This window comes from Vulpes vulpes, chromosome 16 (assembly GCF_048418805.1).
Source record: "Vulpes vulpes isolate BD-2025 chromosome 16, VulVul3, whole genome shotgun sequence".
Lineage (NCBI taxonomy): Eukaryota > Metazoa > Chordata > Mammalia > Carnivora > Canidae > Vulpes > Vulpes vulpes.
Window position 1 is genome coordinate 91,654,544 of NC_132795.1, and position 25,154 is coordinate 91,679,697.

Genomic DNA, 25,154 nt, shown 5'->3' on the forward strand with positions numbered 1-25,154 from the left:
GTGTATTCAATTACATGGAATATTTAGACATCAAAAAGAATGAAATCTTGCCATTTGCAAATGACGTAGATGGAGCTAGAGAGTATTAACTGAAATAAGACAGAGAAAGACAAATATCATATGATTTCACTCATATGAAGAATTTAAGAAACGAAACAAATGAATAGAAAAGAGAGACACAAAAGAAGAAAAATTTTTAATTACAAGAGAACTGATGATTATGGGGGGTGATGGGTGAAATAGGTGATGGGGATTGAAGAATACACTTTTCATGACGAGCACTAAATGATGTATAAAATTGATGACTTACTATATGGTATACCTGAAACTAACAGAACACTGTATGGTAATTATGCTGGAATTAAACCCTTAAAAAACAGCATTTATTTTTTAAAAAAACCTGATATTATCATTCTAAATTATGAAAGAAAAGCAACATTTTCATTGAAGTCACAATTAAGACTATCTTACTGCCACTGTTATTTACTATATAAGAATGAGAAGTATAAATAAAGGAAGGAGAAAATGATGATTATTTGTAGGCAAATGACTGCTTTGGATAGACAAATTGATCAACTGAAAAATTATTAGAAATTATTTTTAAATGTTCAGAGAGGTAATCTGCTAAAAATTAGTATACAAACATCAATAGTTTCTGATATACCAGAAATCATAAATTAGGAAGATTAATTTTAAAATGTCCTACCCATAATAGCAAAAAATACAATAATATATACGGGAGTAAACATGAAACATACGCAAATAAAAATATCTGAGGATGTAAAGGAAAACTTGAATAAATGGAGAGAAATCTGTTACTGAATAAAAGAATTCAATATTATAAAGATGTTGATTCTTCCAAAAATTAACCCAATATTCATGCTATTCTAATCAAAATCCTCATGAGATTTTGTTGATTTAGAACTTAACAATGGGACCCTAGAGTTCACCTGAAATTTTAAAGATTTATTAAAAAGCAGAGACATTTTGAGTTCTTCATATTGTACAAAAAGTTATAGTAAAATAAATGGTATGAAGAGGGCATGGGGTTCGATTACTGGAAATAAATAGAGCCCATAAATTAAATGCTGATAAGACCAAGCAGGCAATAAACATATATTTAATGGGCCAGATATAACAAGCAAGAAGAACTGGTGGGGTCTGTGGCAAAAGGGAGAATATAAACCCATTATGGAGAGGACATGTGCTATTCCATTCTGAGTATTGTCTGAAAAATCCAGGTTCAGTATTAATAAATAATCAGTCGGGTTTGTTTGTCTGTTTAAGAGAAATCATAAATTAGGTTTTTTTAAAAAGATTTATTTATTTATTTATTCATGACAGACATAGAGAGAGAGAGAAAGAGAGGCAGAGACACAGGCAGAGGGAGAAGCAGGCTCCGAGCAGGGAGCCCAACATGGGACTCGATCCCGGGTCTCCAGGATCACACCCTGGGCTGAAGGCGGCGCCAAACCGCTGAGCCACCCGGGCTGCCCATAAAGTAGGTTTTTATGCAAGATAAATTTTTTCTCTTTATTAAATAAACTTTACCTTCAATGTGGGGCTTGAACTCATGATCCAAGATCAAGAACCACATGCTTTGAGGTACCTGGGTGGTGCAGTGGGTTAAGCAAATGACTCTTAGTTTCAGCTCAGGTTGTGATCTCAGGGTTGTGGAATGGAGTCCCGCAATGGGCTCTGCACTCAGCAGTGTGGAGTCTGCTTAAGATTCTCTGGCCTCTGGCAGCCCTGGTGGCTCAGCGGTTTAGCGCCGCCTTCAGCCCAGGGCATGATCCTGGACACCCAGGATGGAGTCCCAAGTCAGGCTCCCTGCATGGAGCCTGCTTCTCCCTCTGCCTCTGTGTGTGTGTGTGTGTCTCTCATGAATAAATAAATAAAAATCTTAAAAAAAAAAAAGATTCTCTGTCCTCTCTACCTCTGCTCCTCCCCTGCTCTAAAATAAATAAATCTTAAAATAATAAAAACAGAACTGAAGAATTGCATGCTTTGCTGACTGAGCCACCCAGGTGCTCCTGCAATGTCAATTTTTAAATGTTGACTCAAATTCTTAAAGAGTGTGTGTGTGTGTGTGTGTGTGTGTGTGTGTGTGAACTCTGGTGGATGAGCAGGACTCTGTAACTGCTGTTTAAAGTTATTCTTATTAGTATGGAGTAAAAGTCAGTTCACAAGTCATGAGAAAATTGTGAAAATTATGTTAGGACAAGTGCCCAGTGAGTTGAGAGAATACAGTTGGATCTATGTGTTCTTTCTTATGCCAAAATTACTCTCAGTGTTAGAGAATAAAATGTAGAACATAAAGTCATAAAGGTGATTGGAAAAACACTGAAGTAAATTTTTTTATAATCCTGGGGAGAGAAGATCTAAAAGTTAAGAAACCATAAGGCAGAACATTGATATATTAATTAGTTAGCCTTATCAAACTCCTCTAGGAACAACAATAAAATGCATGTACTAGATTGAAAAATAAATGGTAGTTTGTGAAAAAATATTTGCGACATATGAAAGATGATAAGCAATATCCAAAATTTGCTCAGAAATCCACTGAAAAGATAAAAGCTCCCATGTAATGGACAAATTGAAAAAAAAATCACAAATAGCCAAGACATTTAGACAGATCCACACATTTCCATAAAGATATATAAATGAATAGAGGCATTTTTTATAATAGCCTTAAACCAGACACAACAGAAAAGTCACTGAACAGTACAATGGATAAATAAAATGTGCTATATTCCAACAGTATATGTCCTGAAAAGATAATACAATATTTAGTAATAAAAATGTACCTGCTACTGCCCCATATTACAACATATACTACTCTCACAAATATAATGTTGAGCACAAAAGGCAAACAGAAATTATACTACATAATTTCATTCATATAAAGTTCAAAAAGAAATAACACTAATCTGTGTTGTCAGAATTTAGAATACCAGTTACCTTTGGAAAAGAGAGAGGATAATTGGACAGTATCAACAGGGGGTTTCAGAAGTGCCGGTGAAGTTCTCTTCCTCTACTGGGTTGGCAGTTATGTAGTTTATGACAAATATGGTAATTCCATGAGTTATAATTTGTTCATTTTTCTGAATATATGTTAATTCAATAAAAATATTTTCAAGAAGCAATATATTTTAGGAAAAACAGCAAATAAGCAAAAAAATAACAGTGAACAAATCATTATATGCAGTTTCATTAATAAATCTATGTATCATATCATATATAAGCATTCTTGGGACTGAACAGATAAAGAAGATGTGGTTTATATGTATACAATGGAATATTATTCAAACATGAGAAAAAGGGAAATCCTACCATTGTAACAACATGTAATACCTGGAGGATAGTATGCTGAGTGAAATAAGAAAAATACTGCTCAGTATGATTTATATGCATAATCTAAATAATAGTCAAACTCATAGAAACAGAAGGTAAAAAAGTGGTTGCCAAAGGTTGCAGGGTAGGGCAAACAGGGAGAAGTTTATAAAAGGGTACTAAAACTTTCAGCTCTAAAAGGAATAAGGTCATGGATTTAATATATAACGTCATGACTATAGTTGATGATACTGCAGTCTTAATTGAAATAAACTAAATGAGTATAACTTAAATATACTCACCAAAAATAATAAATAAATATGTGACTTGATGGAAGTATTAATTAAATAGATGAGAGGAATCTTTTTTTACTGTTTTTTAATTTAAATTCAATTAATCAACAAATAGTGTATTATTAGTATCAGAAGTAGAGTTCAGTGATTCATCAGTCTTATAATACTTATAATATATAATTATATAATTATATAATTCATCAGTCTTATATAATATGCTCATTACATCATGTGCCCTCCTTAATGTCCACCACCCAGTTACCCCATCACCCCACACCCCTCCCCGTCTAGCAACCCTTAGTTTGTTTCCTGTGATTAAGAGTCTCATGGTTTGTCTCCCTCTCTGATTTCAGCTTGTTTTATTTTTCCCTTCCTTCCTCTGTGATCTTGTTTTGTTTCTTCAATTCCACATATGAGTGTGATAATATAATTGTCTTTCTCTGACTGACTTATTTTGCTTGGCATAATTCCCTCTAATTCCATCTACGTCATTGTAGTGCTCTCACTAGAGCCTGCAAAGTTGGGAAAAGTTAAATGTTCAAGTGATTATATCAAGCAAATGGCAAGATTTCATTTTTTGACGACTGAGTAATATTCCACTGTGTGTGTGCATGTGCATGTGTATATACACATACACACGCACACATGTATATATACATATACCTATATATGTATAGACATTTGGGCCCTGGGCTCTGGGCTCTTTCCACAGTTTGGCAATTATGGACATTGCTCCAATAAACACTGGGGTGCAAGTGCCCCTTTGGATCACTACATTTGTATCTTTGGGGTAGATACGTAGTAGTGCAATTGCTGGGTCATAGGGTAGCTCTATTTTTAACTTTCTGAGGCACCTCCATACTATTTTCCAGAGTGGCTTCACCAGCTTGTATTCCCACTAACAATGTAAGAAGGCTCCCTTTTCTCTGCATCCTCACCAACACCTGTCAGTTTCCTGACTTGTTAATTTTAGTCATTATGACTGGTGTGACATGGTATCTTTTTCCAGTTCCTTTAGGTATAAGGTTAGGTTGTGTATTTGAGACCTTTCTTGTTTCTTGAGAAAGGCTTGTATTGCTATATACTTCCCTCTTAGGACTGCCTTCACTGTACCCTAAAGGTTTTGAACAGTTGTATTTTCCTTTTCATTTGTTTCCATATATTTTTTAAATTCTTCTTTAATTTCCTGGTTGACCCATTCATTCTTTAGTAGGATGCTCTTTAACCTCCATGTGTTTGAGTTTCTTCCAAATTTCCACTTGTGGATGAGTTCAAGTTTCAAAGCATTGTGTCTGAAAATATACAGGAAATGATTCCAATCTTTTGGTACCAGTTGAAACCTGATTTGTGACCCAGTATGTGATCTATTCCGGAGAAATGTTCCATGTACACTAGAGAAGAATGTGTATTCTGTTGCGTTAGATGGTATCTCATTGTGTTTTTGATTTGTGTTTCCCTGATGCTGAGTATTTTTTCATGTGTCTGTTGGCCATTTGTAGGTCTTCTTTTCCCACTCTGTCAGTTGTCATTTGGTTTTGCTGACGTTTCCTTTCCTGTGCAAAATCTATTTATTCTGATAAAGTCCCAATTAGTTCATTTTTGCCTTTGTTTCCCTTGCTTTTCGACATGTGTTTAACAAGATATTGCAGCAGCCAGGGTAACAGAAGTTGCTGCCTGTGTTCTCCTCTAGGATTTTGGTTGATTCTTGTCTTACATTTAGGTTCTTTCATTCTTTTTGAGTCTATTTTTGTGTATGGTGTAAGAAAATGGTCCAGTTTCATTCTTCTGCATATGGCTTCCACTATCAATACTATTGTACTATCTACAACATATAAAGAATTCTCAAAAACAAGACAAACAGCCCAGTTAAAAAAATAGGCAAAGGACTTGGATAGTTCTCCAAAGAAGATATGAAAATGACTAAAAAGCACATAAAGAGATGTCCAACATTATTATCACTATAGAAATATAAATCAAACCAACAATGAGATACCACTTCATACCCACTTAGGATGGCTAGAATCAAGAAGTCAGATAACAAGTGTTCACAAGGATGTATAAATACTGGAACCCACATATACTGCTGGTGAGAATGTAAAATGATGCAAATATTTTGAAAAACAATTTGGTAGATCCTCAAGTGGCCAATATGGAGTTACCTTATAACTTCACAATTTCACTCCAAAGCATACCTAAGACAATTGAAAACATGTGCTCATAGAAAAATGTATATACATAAGTGTTCACAGCACCATTATACATAATGGCCCAAAAGTGGAAACAACTCAACTGTCCATCAATTGATGAACATATAAACAAAATGTAGAATATTCATATAATGGAATATTATAAAAAGGAATGAAATACTGATATATACTACAATATGGGTGAATGTTGAAAATATGCTAAGTGAATGAACAAATTATTCTATTTATTTTAAATGTTCACAATAGAAACCATCATAGAAGCAGAAAGTAGGTTACTGACTTCCAGGAGCAAGGGAGAGGGAAGACTGGGGAATGACTCCTTAATCTACATGGAAATTCTTTTCAGGATAATGAAGTGTTTTGAATTAGATAAGTGTTTGAATGGTGGTGGTCATATACTAAAAATCACTGAACGATATACATGAAAATGGTTAAAATGGTGAATTTTTATATTATATTAATTTCATCTTAATAAAAAAGTAATATGAAATAACCAATCTATGTAAATAAAAAAAGGATACTAAAGAATGTTCAAATAATATACATAAAGGCAGAAAAAAAGTTAAATAAAAAAAAGAACAAAAAAGACAACAAAAATTATAGCCTTAAACCCTAAACATATCACTAATCACATTAAATGAAAATGGTCTAACTAGAACAACTAAAAGAAAGACTGGTATAGTCCTTTTAAAAAACATGACCCAGAAGGTGTTAACATGGTGTAGTAGTAGTTGCGAGCCTGGGCTTACCTCATAACCTTGAACAAAGCTAGATCAACATCACATCATTTTGAACAACTAAAAAACAGATCTGAGGATTACAAAAACAATCTGCACAATTGGAGGGACAAAACATGGCAGATGTGAGGCTCAGAGATGTGAAGTGGGGGAAAGAAAAGCCAGGGTGCTACAAAGGGGAGAGAGCCCTTTAAGTGGAAAGAAGTCAGGGAAAGAGAGCAGCACATAGGGCTCATGCAAGATGCCATGGTGTGGGGCTCCCCTGGTTGTACTAGGAGAGAACGCTTGCTTCCTAGTGCACATTTGGAAGAGGACATATGGCCTCGCCAAGGACAAAAGGCCTACCTGGCATCACTGAGTGGCCATTCAACAGCAGGGAACAGAGGTGTGCAGAGGGGGCAGATATCCTTTGTATCCTTTTCTCAGTTTTTGGATCAGGCTACTTTTCTTCTTTGTTTTTTGTTTTTTGTTTTTCAAATCAGGCTTATATTAACAAACATATCAAAGCATACCTAATTAAGGGTCCAAACACTCCACACTACAAGAAAGGAGAACTCTGCAGAGGAATGAGCTGTGGACAAGAGCAGCAAAAACATATAACAGGGTGCATACAGCATACACCAGTAACACTTTCTGGAGCACTATGACCTAGACAGTGTATGACTCCTTCTTCATATGGCATTACACTCAGGAGCAGGAAACATAGCAAACTTTCATAACACACAAAAGACAGAAACCTAGATCTAATAGCACGACAGGATTTTCCCAAGAAGAAAGATCAAGAAGAAATCACTGCCAGGGATTTCTGAACAAGAATTCAGAACAACAATCATAAGAATACTAGCTGTGCTTGAAATAAGCATTGAAGACACCAGAGAATCCTTGCTGCAGAGTTAAAAAGACCTAAAAACTAGTCAGGCTGAAATACAAAATGCTGTAACTGAGATACAAAACTGACTTACAGGGCAGCCCTGGTGGCACAGCGATTTAGCGCCACCTGCAGCCCAGGGTGTGATCCCGGAGACCTGGGATCGAGTCCCGCGTTGGGTTCCCTGCATGGAGCCTGCTTCTCCCTCTGCCTGTGTCTCTGCCTCTCTCTCTCTCTCTCTCTCTCTCTCTCTCTGTGTGTGTGTGTGTGTGTGTCTCATGAATAAATAAACAAAATCTTTTTTTTTTTTTTTTTTTTTAAATTTTTATTTATTTATGGTAGTCACAGAGAGAGAGAGGCAGAGACATAGGCAGAGGGAGAAGCAGGCTCCATGCACCGGGAGCCTGATGTGGGATTCGATCCCGGGTCTCCAGGATCGCGCCCTGGGCCAAAGGCAAGCGCCAAACCACTGCGCCACCCAGGGATCCCAATAAACAAAATCTTAAAAAAAAACCCGACTTACATGTAATCACAACAAGGATGGAAGATGCAGAGGAACAAATAGGTGATACAAAAGGTAAAGTTATAGAAAATATTGAAGCTGAAAAGAAGAGGAAAAGAAAACTATTAGAACATGAATATACACTTAGGAAGTTCAGTGATTCCACAAAATGCAATAATATCCATATCATAGGAAGCCCCAGAATAAGAAGAGTGGAGAAAAAAGGGCAGAGATTTATTTGAACAAATTATAACTGAAGAACTTACCTAATCTGGGGAAGAATACAGGTATTCCAGTCCACAAAGCATAGAGAACTCCCCTCAAAATCAACAAAAATAGAGCTCAGTGTCTGAGCATCTGCCTTTGGTTCAGGACATGATCCTGGGGTCCCAAGACTGAGTCCCTGCTTCTCCTTCTGCCTATGTCTCTGCCTCTCTCTGTATGTCTCTCATGAATAAAATCTTTAAAAAAAAATCAACAAAAATAGGTTAACACCAAGGCATGTCATAGTGAAACTTGCAAATACAAGGATAAAGAGAGAATTTGGAAAGCAGTTAGAGACAAGAGGTCCTTAACCTACAAGGGTAGACACACAAATGTTAGCAACAGATCTGTCCACAGAAACCTGGCATGCCAGAAGAAAGTGGCATGATATATTCAACATGTTAAATGGGAAAACTATGCAGCCAATAATACTATATCCAGCAATACTGTCATTCAGAATAGAAGGAGAGATAAAGACTTTCTAAGACAAGAAAAACTAAAGGGTCTGTGAACACTAACCAGCTCTGCAAGAAATATTAAAGGGGACACTTGTGATGGGAAAGAGAGACCAAAAAACAACAAAGACTTAAAAGGAACAGAGACAAACTAAAGGAACAGCGACTTTAAAGGGAATACAAAGGAACTAAATTCGTATCTATGAATAATGACTCTGAATTTAAATGAACTCGATGCTTTAAGCAAAAGATATAAGGTATCAGAATAGATTTTTAAAAAGCAAGATCCATCATTATGCTGCTTATAATAAAGTCATTTTAGACCCAAAGACATGACCAGATTAAAAGTGAAGGGGCGGAGAACCATCTATCATGCTAAAGGACATTAAAAGAAAGCTTGAATAGCCATATTTATATCAGACAAAGTAGATTTTAAGCCAAAGAGATAAAGAAGGGAACTATATCATTATAAAGGGATCTATCCAACAAGAAGATCTAACTATTGCAAATATTTATGCCCCAACTTGGGACTAGCCAAATATAATTAATAACAAACTAAAGAAACTCATTGATAATAATACAATCGTAGTAGGGGATATTAACACCCCACTCATAACAATGGACAGATCATCTAAGCAGAAGATCAACAAGGAAATGATGGCTTTGAAAGACACACTGGACCACAGGGACTCAACAGATATATTCAGAGCATTTCATTCTAAAGCAGCAGAATACACATTCATTTCAAGTGCACATGGAAACATTTCCAGAATAGGTCACATACTAGGTCACCAATCAGGCCTCAATCAATACAAAAACACTGAGACCATACTACGCATATTTTCACACCATAATACTATGAAACCTGAAGTTAACAAGAAAAAATTTGGAAAGACCACAAATACATAAGAGGATGAAGGATATCCTACTAAAGAATGAATGAGGTAACCAGGAAATTAAAGAAGAAATAACAAAATACATAGGATCAAAAGAAAATGAAAACATGACAGTAGAAACATTTGGGATGCAGCAAAGGGAAGTATATAGCAATATAGGCCTTTCTCAAAAAGCAAGAAAAGTTTCAAATAAACAACCTAACCTTATACCTAAAGGAGCTGGAAAAAGAACAGCAAATAAAGCCTAAACTAACAGAATATGGGAAATTATTAAGATTACTAAAAAATTAATGATATATAAATAAAAAAGAAAACTTGTAGAACAGATCAACAAAGCTGGGAGACGGTTCTTTGAAAGAAATAACAAAATTGATAACCCTCTAGCCAGACTTTTCAAAAAGAAAAGAGAAAGGACCCAAATAAATAATGACTTAAAAAAGGAGAGATTATAAACAAAACCACAGAAATACAAACAATTATATAAGACAATTATGAGCAATTATATGCCAACAAATGGGGCAATCTGGAAGAAATGGATAAATTACTAGAAACATAAACTATCAAAAATGAAACAGGAGGAAATAGAAAATTTGAACAGACTCATAACCAGCAAAATAATTAAATCGGTAATCAAAATCTCCCAGCAAAGCAGACTCCAGGGCCAGATGGCTTCTACCAAGCTTTTAAAAATGAATTAATACCTACTTTTTTGAAACTTTCCCAAAAAATAGCAATGGGAGGAAAACTTTCAAACTCTTTCTATGAGGCCAGCATTACCGTGATTCCAAAATCAAAGACTCCAGCAGAATTACAGACCAATATATCCCTGATGAACATGAATGTAAAAATTCCAACAGTACACTGAAAGGATTATTCACTACGATCAAATGGGATTTATTTCTGGGCTGCAGGGGTGGTTCAATATTTATGAATCCATCAATGTGATATGAAACAATAATAATAGAAAGGATAAGAATCATATAATCCTCAATAGATGCAGAAAAAGCATTTGACAAAATACAACATCCTTTCTTCATAAAAACCCTCAAACAAGTAGGGAAAGAGGGAACATACACCTCAACATCATAAAGGCCAGAGGAAAATTCCACAGAAACTATCATTCTCAAGGAGGTTAAACAGAAGGCTTTTCCAACATGGTCAGGAACACAACAGGGAAGTCCATTTTTACCACTGTTGTTCAACATAGTACTAGAAGTCCTAGTCTCAGCAATCAGACAACAAAAAAAGTGAGAGGCATCCAAATCAGCAAGGAAGAAGTCAAATTTCATGCTTCGCAGATGATGTGACACTCTATGTAAAAAACCCGAAAGAACCAAAAACTTGGTAGAACTGACATGTGAATTCAGCAAAGATACAGGATATAAAGTCAACATACAGAATTCTGTTGCATTTCTATACAAATATAAAATGGAGCGGCAGAAAGAGAAATCAAGGAATCAATCCCATTTACAACTATACCAAAAATGTTAAGATACCTAGGAATTAACCTAACCAAAGAGGTAAAAGATCTGTATTCTGAAAACTACAAAACACTTATGAAAGAAATTGAAGAAGATACAAAGAAATGAAAAAACATTCCATGTTCATGGATTAAAAGAACAAATACTATTCAAATGTCTATATTACCCAAAGTAATCTACACATTCAATGCAACCTTGATCAAAATAACACCAGCATTTTTCACACTAGAACAAATAACTTTAATATTTGTATGGAACAAGAAAAAAACCCAAATAGCCAAAGTAACATTGAGAAAGCAAAGCAAAGCAGGAGGTATCATTATCCCAGACTTCAAGCTATATTACAAAGCTATAATCATCAAAATAGTATGGAACTGGCACAAAAACAGACACATAGATCAATGGAACAGAATAGAAAATCCAGATATGGACCCTCAACTATGGTCAACTAATCTTTGACAAAGTAGGAAAAAATATCCAATGAAAAAAAGATAAGTCTCTTAACAACTGGTGATGGGAAAAGTGGACAACAACATGCTGAAGAATGAAACTGGAATGTTTTCTTACGCCATACATAAAAATAAATTCAAAATGGATGAAAGCACTAAATATGAGAGGAAACCATCAGAAACCTAGACAAAAAGACAGGTAGCAACCTCTCTGACATCAGCTATAGCAACTGCTTCCTAGATGTGTCTCCTGAGGCAAGGGGAAAAAAAAGGAAAGGTAAACTATTGGGAGTTCATCAAGATAAAAAGCTTCAACAGTGAAGGAAACAACCAACAAAACTTAAAAGCAAACAATGGAATGGGAGAAGATATTTGCAAATGATATATCTGATAAAGGGCTAGTATCCAGAATATATACACACATACATACATATATATGTATACATACATATATATGTATATATATAATGTGTATACATACATATATATGTATATATATAATGTATATACATACACACATATATATACACATATATACATATAATCTACATATAAGAACTCCTCAAAATCAACACCCTAAAAATAAATAATCCAATTAAGAAATGGGTAGAAGACATGAACGACATTTCTCTATACAAATGACCAAAAAGCACAAGAAAAAATGTTCAGCATCACTCATCATCAGGGAAATACAAATCAAAACCACAATGACATACCACTTTACCCAGGTCAGAATGGCTAAAATTAACAACTCAGGAAACAACAGATGTTGGCTAGGATGTGAAGAAAAGGGAACCCTTTTTTGCACTCTTGGTGGGAATGCAAACTGGTGCAGCCACTCTGGAAAACAGTATTGAGGTTCCCCAAAAAGTTAAAAATAGAACTACCCTGTGACCCAGCAATTGCACTAAGTATTTATCCAAAGGTTACAAAAATGCTGATTCAAAGGGGCACCTGCGCCCCAATGTTTATAGCAGCACTATCACTAGCAGCCATATTATGGAAAGAGCCCAAATGTCCACTGACTGATGAATGGATAAAGAAGATGTGTTGTGTGTGTGTGTGTGTGTGTGTGGAATGTTCACACACACACACACACACACACACACACACACACACACACACATATATAATGGAATATTAGTCTGCCATCAAAAAAGAATGAAATCTTGCCACTTGCAATGATGTGAATGATACTAGAGTGTAACATGGTATGCATAGTAAGTCAGAGAAAGACAAATATATTATTTCACTCATGTGTAGACTTTAAGAAACAAAAAAGATGAACGTAGGGGAAGGGAAGGCAAAATAAAATATGTTAAAAACAGAGAAGGAGGCAAAATATAAAAGACTCAACAGTAAAGAACAAACTGGGGGTTGCTGGAGGGGAAGCAGGTGTGGGGATGATCGTAATGAGTGATGGGCATTAAGGAGGGCACTTGTTGGGAAGAGCACTGAATGTTATATGTAAGTGATCAATCATTAAATTCTACTCCTGAAACCCAATACTACACTATATATTAACTAACTTAAATTTAAATAGATACATACATACATACATACTTAAATAAATAAAAATTAAAACATGACCCACTTACATGTTTCCTCCAGGAAACTCACTTCGAATATAATATACATTAACACTTAAGGATGGAAAAAATATGATGCAAACACAAATAAAAATAAATAAGTTTCTATGCTGACAATGATAAAGACTTAAGAGCAAAGAAAATTACCAGAGACAGAGAGATATTACATAATGGGTAAGTCATTCTACCATAAAGACAGTATATATCAAACCTCAAATCTGAAAATATGTGAGAAAAACTGATAAAACTGGAAAGAGAAAAAGATAAATCACAATTATGGTTGGAGACTTCAATACCCCTCTCTCAAAATGGATAGAACAACTAGACAGAAAATCAGTAAAGTCATGTTATAATTCAATAGCACCATAAACCAGCTTGATCTGCTGATATTTATAGAACATTCCACCCCACAGCATCAGAGTATACATTCTTTCCTAGATATTCTGGTCATAAAATAAACCTTAAGATATGTAAAAGAAGTGAAAGCATACAGTGTGTTCTCTGACCACAATGGACTCAAACTAGAAATCAGTAACAGATAATAGGAAAATCTCCACTTACAAACAACATACCACTAAATAACCAATGAGTTAAAGTATCAATGTAAAATTTTAAAAATAAGACTTTAACTGAAAGTGAAAATACAACATATCAAAATGCATGACACAGTGAAAGCAGTAATTAGAGGGAAATTTATAACACTAAATGCTCATATTGGAAAAGAGGAAAAGTCTAAAGTCAATAAGCTTCCTTGGTACTACAGTTATTGTGGTGATATACATTAAGTAATGTACAGAATTGTTGCATCACTATTGTACACCTGAAACTGATATAACATTGTATGTCAACTATACTTTGGTAATAAATTTTTAAAAAAATAATTAAACATTACCCATGGAAAAATAATCTAAGCTCCCACCACAAAAAACTTAAAAAAGAGCAGAATAAACCCAAAGCAAGAAGGATAAAATCAATGAAATTGAAACAAAAAAAATAAGAGGAAAATAATCAGTGAAACAAAGCACTATTTCTTCAACAAGATCAATAAAATTGATGAACCTCTATCTAACAAGACTGACAAAGAAAGAAGACACAAATTACTAATATCAAGAATGAAACAGATTATCACTATAGACCCTATGGACATCCAACAGTTAATAAGGGAATATTACAAACAACATACAAACATAAATTTGACAGTTTAGATGAAACTAATTCTTCAAGAAGTACAATCAAAACCTATCTAATATGAAACACAATCTGCATAGCTCTGTAACTTTAAGGAAATTGAATTCATAATTTAAAAAAACACTACAAAAGAAATCTCTAGGCCTAGATTTTTTTTCCACTTGAGAGTATTTAATAAATTAACAAAATTTCTACATTATCCCTTCCAGAGAGCTTAAGCAGAAGCATTTCCCAAGGCCAAGAATCAAAACATATAAAGAACTCTCAAAATGGAACAGTAAAAAAAAATTAGAAAATGGGCAAAAGATATTGAGACACTTCATCAAAGAGGATCTACTACTGGCAAATAATTGTATGAAAATATATTCAGCATCTCTATGCATTAGGGCATAGAAACTAATGCTACACTGAGATATCACTACATACCTCTCGGAATGTCTAAAATACAAAACAAGGCTAAAATGTGAGGATTAAATAAGATCATTTTTATAAAGCCCTCAGCTTTAACTAGTATACATTAAATAATAGCCATTTACATAATAATACAAATCATTCATATAGGAAAATGTATGCATTCATCATCAGTAAAAAAGGAAATTAATATTAAAGTATATGGGGACAAAGGGTAAATGAGAAGTCTCTAGACTTTCCTCCCAATTTTACTCTGAATCTAACTGCTCTAAACTGCTCAAAAATGAAGTTTATTAATTACTAAAAAAAAACTTTAATAGAAAGAATATATAAAAAAAAGCAGAAAGATGCCAAATTCTACCTTTTTTAAAAAAAAATTATTTATTTACTTGAGAGAGAGAGAAGCAGACTCCTTACTGAACAGAAAGCAAACAAAAAAACAAAAAATGGGGGTTGATCCCAACACCTGGAGATGATGACCCAAGCCAAAGGCAGACACTTAACCAACTGAGCCACCCAAGAGCCCCTTGACTCTAAGAAGTCTTAAGATTCATCCATTCAATGATGCCTTACAAGCAGACCATCCCCACTCTTAGCTTGACCCCTACAATGATTCCAGTCTATTTCTCTCGTATTGGACAAAAGAGTTCCTAAGGCCATTACAGTAATTCTATTAAAATAGAATGGTTATTATCACAGCTTTCCAAAGAATCATGGTTTTCCTTAACAATGCAGTTTTTACCCATCATGATTTTTTAGATACAATATCTGAGAGAGAATGTGTGAACAACATCAACAAAATCTAAGGACTTACTTCATTGGTATAGTTACATATAGGGAAGTAATGCTTTAAGGAATGCCAGATTGCCAAATGCAACACAGTATTAGTGTTTGGGCCACACCCCTACCTCACACCCCTAACTACAAAAGGGGAACCTTAAGAAGAGCCAAGTATATAAAATTTGTTCATGAAATATCCTTCAATTTATCTATACCTATACTCTGCCAATTTTGTTTGGTATCCTAGTTTACTGATTTTACAACGTTTTTTCAAACTGCTATTATGGTAGAGGCCCCTAACCCCTTGGCAGAAATCCAAAGTACCCTCATACCCACAGTTTTCCTTCCCAAGCAGCCCTAACTGGGCCCGCATGAAAACCAGCAAATTCACGTATAAAAGTAATCTTTCCAGGTGCTTTTAGTTGAAGGGCTTGAGGTTTTTCTGTTCTTCCCTTCTGCTTATTTTCCCTTTTTGTTCTTTCAACTTTAAAAAACAAACAAAAAGTCTGTTCATATGTGTGTGGACCACTTTCTGAAGGCCACAATAAATTTTTAAAATATGAGTACCATATCAAAGAGAGTAAAAGTTTCTTGGAATGCCACCATATCAAATCAACCCTCTTAGGATTTTTTCTTTAAAATTTCATGTACTGGGATCCCTGGGTGGCGCAGCGGTTTAGCGCCTGCCTTTGGCCCAGGGCGCGATCCTGGAGACCCAGGATCGAATCCCACGTCGGGCTCCCGGTGCATGGAGCCTGCTTCTCCCTCTGCCTATGTCTCTGCCTCTCTCTCTCTCTCTCTCTCTCTCTGTGACTATCATAAATAAAAATAAATAAATAAATAAAATAAAATAATAAAATTTCATGTACTAAAAAAATAAAAATAAAAAATAAAATTTCATGTACTAAATAATTGCAACTATGTAAATATATATACATTTGAAAAACAGACTACAAGAAAAACAAAAAAAAATTGTGTGAGTACAGTGGTAGAATTTCACTTGTTAAAAGTATCTTGGGACTGCAGCTTACTTCATGGGAAATGTTAATTACTAATTTTTTAGTGGTTATAGAGCTATTCAGATCTTCTATTTCTTTTTTAGTTTTCATTATTTTTTTCTAAAAAATTTCCATATCACCTAATTTTTCAAGTTTTTTGTAATAAAGTTGTTCATAGTAAACAGGGTTATTTCAATATTTAAAATCCTCTGATATGTCTATCATTAGGCCTCTTTTATATCCCTCATACTATTCACTATTTTTCTATTTTCTAATCTTGTCAAAAAAACAAATGCTTAGCTTTATTGATTATTGTGCCACTTTTTTGTTATGTTAACTTCTGAACATACTTATATTATTTCCTTTTCTACTTTCTTTGAGTATATTTTGTTGATATTTTTAAAATTTCTTACACTGTATAACTCTTTGAGTCTTTCTTCTTTTCCATCATAAACAGTTAACTGTATAACCCTGCTTCAGAACTCACCTCTGAATTCCTCATTCAAACTCAACATGTCCAAAACCAATCTCAGGACATTTTTCCACACACTTATTCTTTCTGTGTTCTTACCAGTCTTGTCGATAGCAACTCCATTTTTCCAGTTGCTCTGGTCCAAACACTTGATGTCATCTTTGACTTCTCTTTCTATCATATTCTTTATCCAGTCTGTCAGCAAATGCTGTCAGCAAAACCTTTAATATATCCAAAATCCAACCATTCTATCGTCATCCCTTTGCCAGCCTGCTCTGAATAGCCACTATTTCTCAGTCCTTATTACAATAGACTCCCAAATGCTCTCCTTGCCCTTATCTGACATAGCATCTGAAGGATCCATTCACAAGTTAATTCCAAATCATCTATTAACTTCCCCTACTATTCAAGAAAAAAAAAATCTCAATTCCTTACAATAGGCAACAAAGATTTATATTACCAAGCCACATGTTCCCTCTCTGACCCATTCTCCTATTAGCTTGCCTCTCCATTCACTGCTTCAGTGAAACTCCTGGGATTTAACTTATATTTACCTTCTTAGTGAGGCCTTCCTTGACAACTTTATTTAAAACTGCAGTCCACTCATTCCACCATTCAACACTCCCTAACCCCAGTAGCTTTGTTCATCTTTGTAGAATATATCATTAGCTAAAATATTATATATTTTACTTACTTTATGGTGCCATAGATTTTTGTATCTGTATTTTGTATGTGTATCTGATTTTGTATGTGTATCTGTTTTGTTCTTTGCTATAGTCCTAGTTCTAACAATAAGTGCTGGCATGTGACGCTCAGAAATTAGTTACTGAGTAAAGACAACTAATCTTTTGAAATTTTCATGGCTCTATGCCCTCGAACATGGTCAATTTAAAAAAAATGTTTTTGTCTGTTCATGCAAAAAGTATTATCACCAACGTTGTATATAGTACGCTACACATGTCCATTAAATCAAGCTTTTAATTATGTTGTTCTAATCTTACATTTTCTTACTGATATTTTGTTTGCTTAATCTATCAATTACCACATGAAAGAAATTAAAATCTCCCAGCTATGCTGGTAGATTTATCAGTTTATTTCATGTGTACTTAAACTATGTTGTACACATTTACAATTGTTATATCTTTCTAGTTAAACGATTTTTCTGCGAATACTGATTTCTAGTAATCCCTATTAATGATTTTGCTCTAAAGACTATTTCTGTAACATCACTAGCTCCTTTTTGGGTATTTACCTAGTATAATTTCTTCCATTCTCTAACTTTTAGACTTGTTTTACGTCTCTTGTAAAAACTTAGAAAACTCCGTTTCAAAAACCTTTGCAAGAAAAATTTTGCTCACTTACATTGATTATTGATTTTTAAAACTGATTTCTACCACCTCATTGTGTTTTGCTTTCCATTTTTTAAAAATGCTTTTTTAATGTTTCTTCCCCCTGTATGCTGCACCCTCCCTCAATTCTTGCCTTCTTTTGGGGTGAATATTTCTTCCTCATCCAACATTTTCACTGTATTTGTTTGAAAAATTATACACCCTATTTCTATTTTTTTAGTGATTACTCTAGAATATCTACCATGTATATTTCACTTAATAAAATCTAGTATTAATCAGTATCTCTATATTCCTCTTGAAAAGTATAAAGACCATAGAATGCTTTAACTTCTTCATTCATTTTCTAATTTATTTATTGTTACTGTCCAGGATTTTATCTTAATTTTTAAAACCACCTGAATTAGACATTAGTGTTTATGTTTCATACTATCAATTTTTGTGTTCCGACAAGTTTAATATTCTTTTTGGCCTACTATTCCTTCTTGCCATTCATACCCTCCCCTTCCTTATAGTTCAGAGAAGGTGCTACCCCTTCAATGGTACTAGATTGATGTGGGGAATCTCAGATCCAATCTCCCACTCTGCTTGAGCCCTAGGCTTTGTCTCCTACACTCTGAATATACAGCCTTTGTAAACCAAGTTCCTCACTGCCAGGTGCCAGCACATACCCTCAAGGGAAACTTTGAGTTTGCTTACTCTTGTGGAATCTAGCATCCTTGTCATTTTAACCTCTGAGCGTTTCCCTTCCTTTCCTGCCAGCTCAACCTTGCTTTAAGCAAATATTTTAGATATACTATCCAGCATTTTAGATGATCTGACCAGGAAGTTTTTCTCTTCAAAGCATTTATCTTGTTCCCTAAGTATTCTGAGGTTACTGTTTTAGAATTCATGTTCTTTGAATTGATTTCATATAATGGTTTTACTTACTGTGTATGCTCCATTAGTGAAAAGTATAATTGAAAACCATTTAAAAATCAAATTGGTTAGCAACTGTTTTAGTCACAAAATTTTTTTGCCTATCATATATATTTATTGCATAAGCTAAGAACCATTTTGAAAGCTAAGAATAATTTCCAAAACACTAACTATAACTGAACTCTAAATATTGACTCCAATATAATGTATATTTCCCTCCAACACCTTATTATAAAAAAATTTCAAACATCTAAGAAAGTTGAAAGAATATATTTACCACCTAGATTCTATCATCATTTTATAATATTGTTTTATCACATATCCATCCATCTCCCTTTTTACCTATCAATTACTCTTACTTTTTGTTGCAGTGCAAAAGAAAATTCAGACATCAATAAATTCCGCCTCAAATATTTTACATAGTATTTTTATTTGTAGGCAATAAAGCTCTCTCAACATTTTGCTTACTATTTTATAAGAACCGAAAGCATTACTCTGTGCCATAATCACCTAATACCATTTAAATCAGATAACAGTAGTCTTCTAGTTAAGAGGGGAAATAAGTAGAATAAATTAATTTTAATCCTTTATATTTCCAAGGAGTACAATAAGCTTCATATGTGGCACATTCATTTGAAATGTCTGCCCTTTTATTTTATCAGTATCTAGGAGTTCCTATTATAGTTTCTATTTATTTATAATGAAAAGCTCTTACTTGTTAATACTTTCCTATTCAATAGTTCTGGAGGACTATTCAATTTTATGAAGACACAGATGTGAACAACCAACTTCTGAACTTAGCCTAGGTAGTTACATTTGCCTTCTGTGATTTATAATAAGAAATACATATTTGGCCTTTGTCCCATTCCTGGCACAGAGCTCCTAAAATCCTTGGAATTTCCTAACTGAAAGGAAAGTCTTTTGTTATTCGTTACAAGCCCTTTTCAGCCACACCTGAGTTTATATTACAGACTTTGTGAAAGCCTGTAGGATGGGGCTGATTGTCACTGGAATCAAGCACAAGATTAGAGGATTAGAAATTTCGGCCCCACCCCCAAACCTGGGGCTAGGGAAGAGGGGCCAGAGGTTGAATTATTACCAATGGCCAATTATTTAATCAATCATGCCTATGTAACGAAGCCTGCATAAATATCCAAAAGGACTGAGTTGAAAATGCTTCCAAACTTGGTGAACACGTAGAGGTGCTGAGAGGGTGGCACTCCTGGAAAGGGAATCAGGTTCCACATCCTTTCCCATATAACTTGCCCTATATATCTCTTCATCTGGCTGTTCACTTGTATCCTTTAATACATCCTTTAAAATACCAGCAATAGTAAATAAACTGCGCGCCTGGGTTCTGTGAACCATGCTAGCAAATTATTGAACCTGAGGAAGGGGTAGCAGCAAACTCTCCATTGGTAGCCAAATTGGACAGAAGTTGTGGGTAACATGGGGACATACTGCTTGCAAATGGCAGCTGAAGTAGGGACACTTCTGTGGGACAGATCCCTTTACAAGTGGGGTCTATGCTAACTCTCTTAGTGTCAGAATTGAACTGAATTATAGGACACCTAGTAGGTGTCAGAGAACTGGTCAATATGGGGAGAAAAAAAAGCTCCTCCCTATCTGGTGTCAGAAGTGTGAATATGAGAGTAAAGTAAAGAACACTGAATTTTTTTCTCTACATCTTCAATAGGTAAGTTTTTTCCAGCTTAATGATTTTATGAATTAAACTGTATTATCTACTTAAAATTTTATCATAGTAAACATTTTATTTAGCTATCATATCAGTATTGTAATCCTGCTTTCTATCCTCAATGTTAGGAGCAATGATTTAAATTTTTTTTTTTTTTTTTTAATCTATGTATGATAGTCACAGAGAGAGAGAGAGAGAGAGAGGCAGAGACACAGGCAGAGGGAGAAGCAGGCTCCATGCACCGGGAGCCCGATGTGGGATTCGATCCCGGGTCTCCAGGATCGCGCCCTGGGCCAAAGGCAGGCGCTAAACCGCTGCGCCACCCAGGGATCCCCGCAATGATTTAAATTTACAGGAAACATTTCTTTATGAAAATTTACCACTTTGAACACATAAAAAGAAGTGTCAAAAAAGGACATGAGAAATTCGTTTTAAAGTTTAGATTCGGGCAGCCCCGGTGGCTCAGCGGTTTAGCGCCACCTTCAGCAGGGACATGCATGATCCTGGCAACCCGGATCGAGTCCCACGTCAGGCTCCCTGCATGGAGCCTGCTCCTCCCTCTGCCTGTGTCTCTGCCTCTCTCTCTGTGTCTCTCATGAATGAATGAATGAATGAATGAATGAATGAATGAATAAATAAAATAAAATAAATAAAATAAAATAAAATAAAATAAAATAAAATAAAATAAAAATAAAGTTTAGATTCATTTGGATTTGGAAGAAGACTGTCAAGATAATTTTTTTAACTTGCTAAAGATAAAAAGATCCATGGTCTTCCTCTAATGTCAAGATAAAAACAAAATTGTATGCAAAAGTATTTTAATAACCCACACAGATAATTGTCAATTGTCACAAATTTATACTATGACTTCACACTTTATATGCTCTGTGAAATTAAAATCACAGTAATATTTTATTCCTTATCAATAGAGCCCAATCAGGACTCAAGCAATCTCGGTCCTCAGTTTTGCCAATTAATAACTGGAGGTACATCCCTACTCTGCATGGTGCTCCTGGTTTTCATCTTTAATTTGAAATTCTTTATGATGGTCTTTACTGTTTAGGACATATTCCATTATCTAATAACTTTTTTAGAGTATTAACATACTGGCTAGAAAAGGTACAGGTTGTAATTCAATTCTAGCACTTTGCAAATACAAAAAAGTATTTGGCCTGTTCCTCTCCCCTAAGCAGGAAAACTTCTTGGCAGCAGATTAAACAAAAGAATAATTCCAATTTAAGGTATCTCATTTAATTTCTTCTAAACTTACTCTGCTTTTTTCATGACATACATAGCCTGTCAAAAGAACTAATAAAAACACTCATTATCACTGAAATAATTGCAAAGCCTGCAATAAAGAAAATGTGAAAAACCTAGTATATCCCAAGGAAAAATATTCAATTCCAGGTATAACCACACAGAAATGCCAGTGTCTAATAATAATGATAACAATAATAGTCACCTCATCAAAATACATTCCAAAACATAATTAGAATACTGCATTTGAAGAAAACTCAATGAACAAAACATTGCACATTAGTACACTGTATGAATATAAGCAGGATATGAGCATCCTACGACCAGCAACATTATAAAATGTAAGACTTATGCTCAACTAAATCAATGCATAAAGTCAAAGAAGCCAAACATAGTGAGGCCACCAAGAATATGCCTCCAAAACATGTTTCATTCACATTAATCTTTTTGGGCTCTTCAGGCAGGAGGTGAATTCATTAGTTTTCCCCAGAAACAAGGAAAACAAAATATAGGCATGGCAAAGAACAAAGCCCTAAGTCCAAATAGATGTGACATCAGCCCCAATATTTTTGGCATATGTTCATATGTAAAAAACTGCCTTATTCAGAATGAAGAGTCTCTTGGAATATGCTAAAGTCATTCAGATAAAAAGGCCAGATTCCATCATAGATCATAATTCATGTAATATATTAACATTTCTCAGCTTCTAAAAAAATTATTTTCCAAAGTCTTCACTGTTGTGTAGAGATCAAAGAGCCACTTAACAAATACCTTATTTGTCAAATGATAATACCCTCTTACAGGGTTGTTAAGAAAAAAGGAGAGATTACACATGAAATTCCTTAAAAGAGTTAAAAAGAACTATAACAGATTAGTAAAATTAAAACTCTATATGCAACTCGATGCGATACTTCCTTTTGTTACATGAAGTTGATAATCCTATTGCTTCCTGTTATAAAGTACATCATATATAAAAGTATACAATATATATTCAATTAAATGAATGATATTATAATGGACCCCGATATATATCCCTCTCATATTAAAAAATGGAACATTACTAATATCTTGGAGGCTCCCATGTGCCTATTCCTATCATATTTCTTTTAACCCACCCTATACTACCCTAAATTTTGTGCTAATCACTTCCTTGCTTTTATTTATAGCATTGACACATGTATATGTACCCCTAAACTATCTAGCTATCATCTATCTATATCCATCCATTCACCTTCCAGCCTTCCTTCCATCCATACATCCATCCGTTTTTTGAACTTTATATATATAATTGAATATGCTCATGTACTTATCCTTCAACTTCTATAGTGTTTTTTCTCAGTGATTTCTTGGTATTATATAATTTTTCATATAATCCCTAAGATTAAAGAGATATATGATACCTATTTAAAAAGCAGAGAAAATGAGGCACAGTGAAACTAGGAACTTGCCACATTATATGAGAAGACAATGAACAAATCTTTCAATTCTAATTCTGAAAGTAAAGCAAACCAATGACTGTCTCAGAGCTTGATAGCACATTCATATTTTTAGTTTCATTTAAAACTAAAATGTTTCTCTAGTGCTAAGAGCACAACTAAGTTAATATTTTAAAATGGACTTTGCCCAAAAGAAATTGACTTTACATAGTTAGTATTGTTTGCTTTCATATTAAAGCGGAAGTTATATTCAAATGTACTGATGATGTAAAAGCCCTAAACAATATTCAAATGTATCCTTTAAAAGGAAAACAAGAATATCAAGAGAAGATTCGTTTTTTTCCTAGGAAATGGACTATTAGAAAACAGCCATATTATGGAATATTCTGATTAAAGAAAATGCTCATTAAATAGATAGTCTGATGCTCATCAATTCCAAGATGTTGTTCACCTGAGCAAGTGATGGAAGAATCTTCTTGCATATTTGCTGATTTCGTCTCTATATTCCAATATGGTTGTATCCAGGAGTGGTCTTGTTGGAGCATAAAAGGTTCCAAGGCTTGCCTCAAGCTGTGCTGTGGAATTCAAACATAGCAGCACTAAAACAAGTGAAACTCCTTCAATTACAACAGAATACTCATGTTTGCAGTCAGTCAGGTTTTGCAAACTTGGATGAAATGTGAGCTTGTTGCAGGAAAGATGAAATTAAAATATGACAGCTGGTACAAAAACAAACCTGTGTATAAACTTTCACTTGAGGCAAAGCTGACAATGACTCTGAGCAACAAAAAGCTGTCAAAACTGAAGAAATCCATAATGAACCAACCTCTCACCACAAATGGGTAATTAAAACAGTGACTCATCAAAGTAACACAGTTTGAACTAGTATTTCCAGTAAAATCAAGTCACTGTGCTCAACATTTACTCTCTTTAATTGAAAGGAGAAAACTAACCTTTTTGCATTGGGGATTGAAGTTAAGTATTAGAAGTGTTTTTAAAGTAATGCAAACCAAAATAGCCCTATTGGAGTAATAATATCTTTCTAAGACAATTTCAAAGAAACAGTGAAAGTCCCCATACCTTCCCTAAATCTTGTCCTAAAAAACAAGATTGTTGGTTTTGTCCAAGTATGAAAGCTAATACCCCTGGGAGGGATGACATGCTAATCCACTCTTGGTCAACTGACACCTTGCTAGGAAAAAAGGATTGGAGAGCAAGTTTTGATAAACCAGAGGACTAGAGACTGGGAGAAAAAGGCGCATTTTGCCTACTTCATAATTTTACCATGCCATGCCTTTGGAGTTGTATTTTCTCCCAGAAATACCTGGAAGTTATATAATTACAGTAATGGTGACAGGTGTATGACAACACCACAGTTCACAGTAAGACTCCATTGATTTTTATACTACTAACACTGGATTGAATAAACAATTCCTTATTTAGCAAAACTCTTTAGTTTTAGGCATATTTGGTTTGAAAGTATTAAATACCTCATCAGAGTAATTGCTATGGAGTTGGCTAAGCTGTTAGTAATTTCTTTTTTTTAATCTCAAATCTAGACAGTAAAGTAAGATGAAC

General features: G+C 34.4%; 1 protein-coding gene across 7 annotated transcripts in view; it reads right to left on the bottom strand.

Annotated features, from left to right (window-relative positions):
• Positions 1-25,154, bottom strand: part of WDPCP (WD repeat containing planar cell polarity effector) — a 448,174-nt gene that overhangs the window by 235,713 nt on the left and 187,307 nt on the right. For all 7 annotated transcript variants that reach the window (XM_072743082.1, XM_025992718.2, XM_072743081.1 and 4 more), the window contains one exon: positions 24,028-24,151. In XM_072743082.1, coding sequence (XP_072599183.1) covers positions 24,028-24,151 — 124 coding nt within the window. The remainder of the gene's footprint in view (positions 1-24,027; positions 24,152-25,154) is intronic.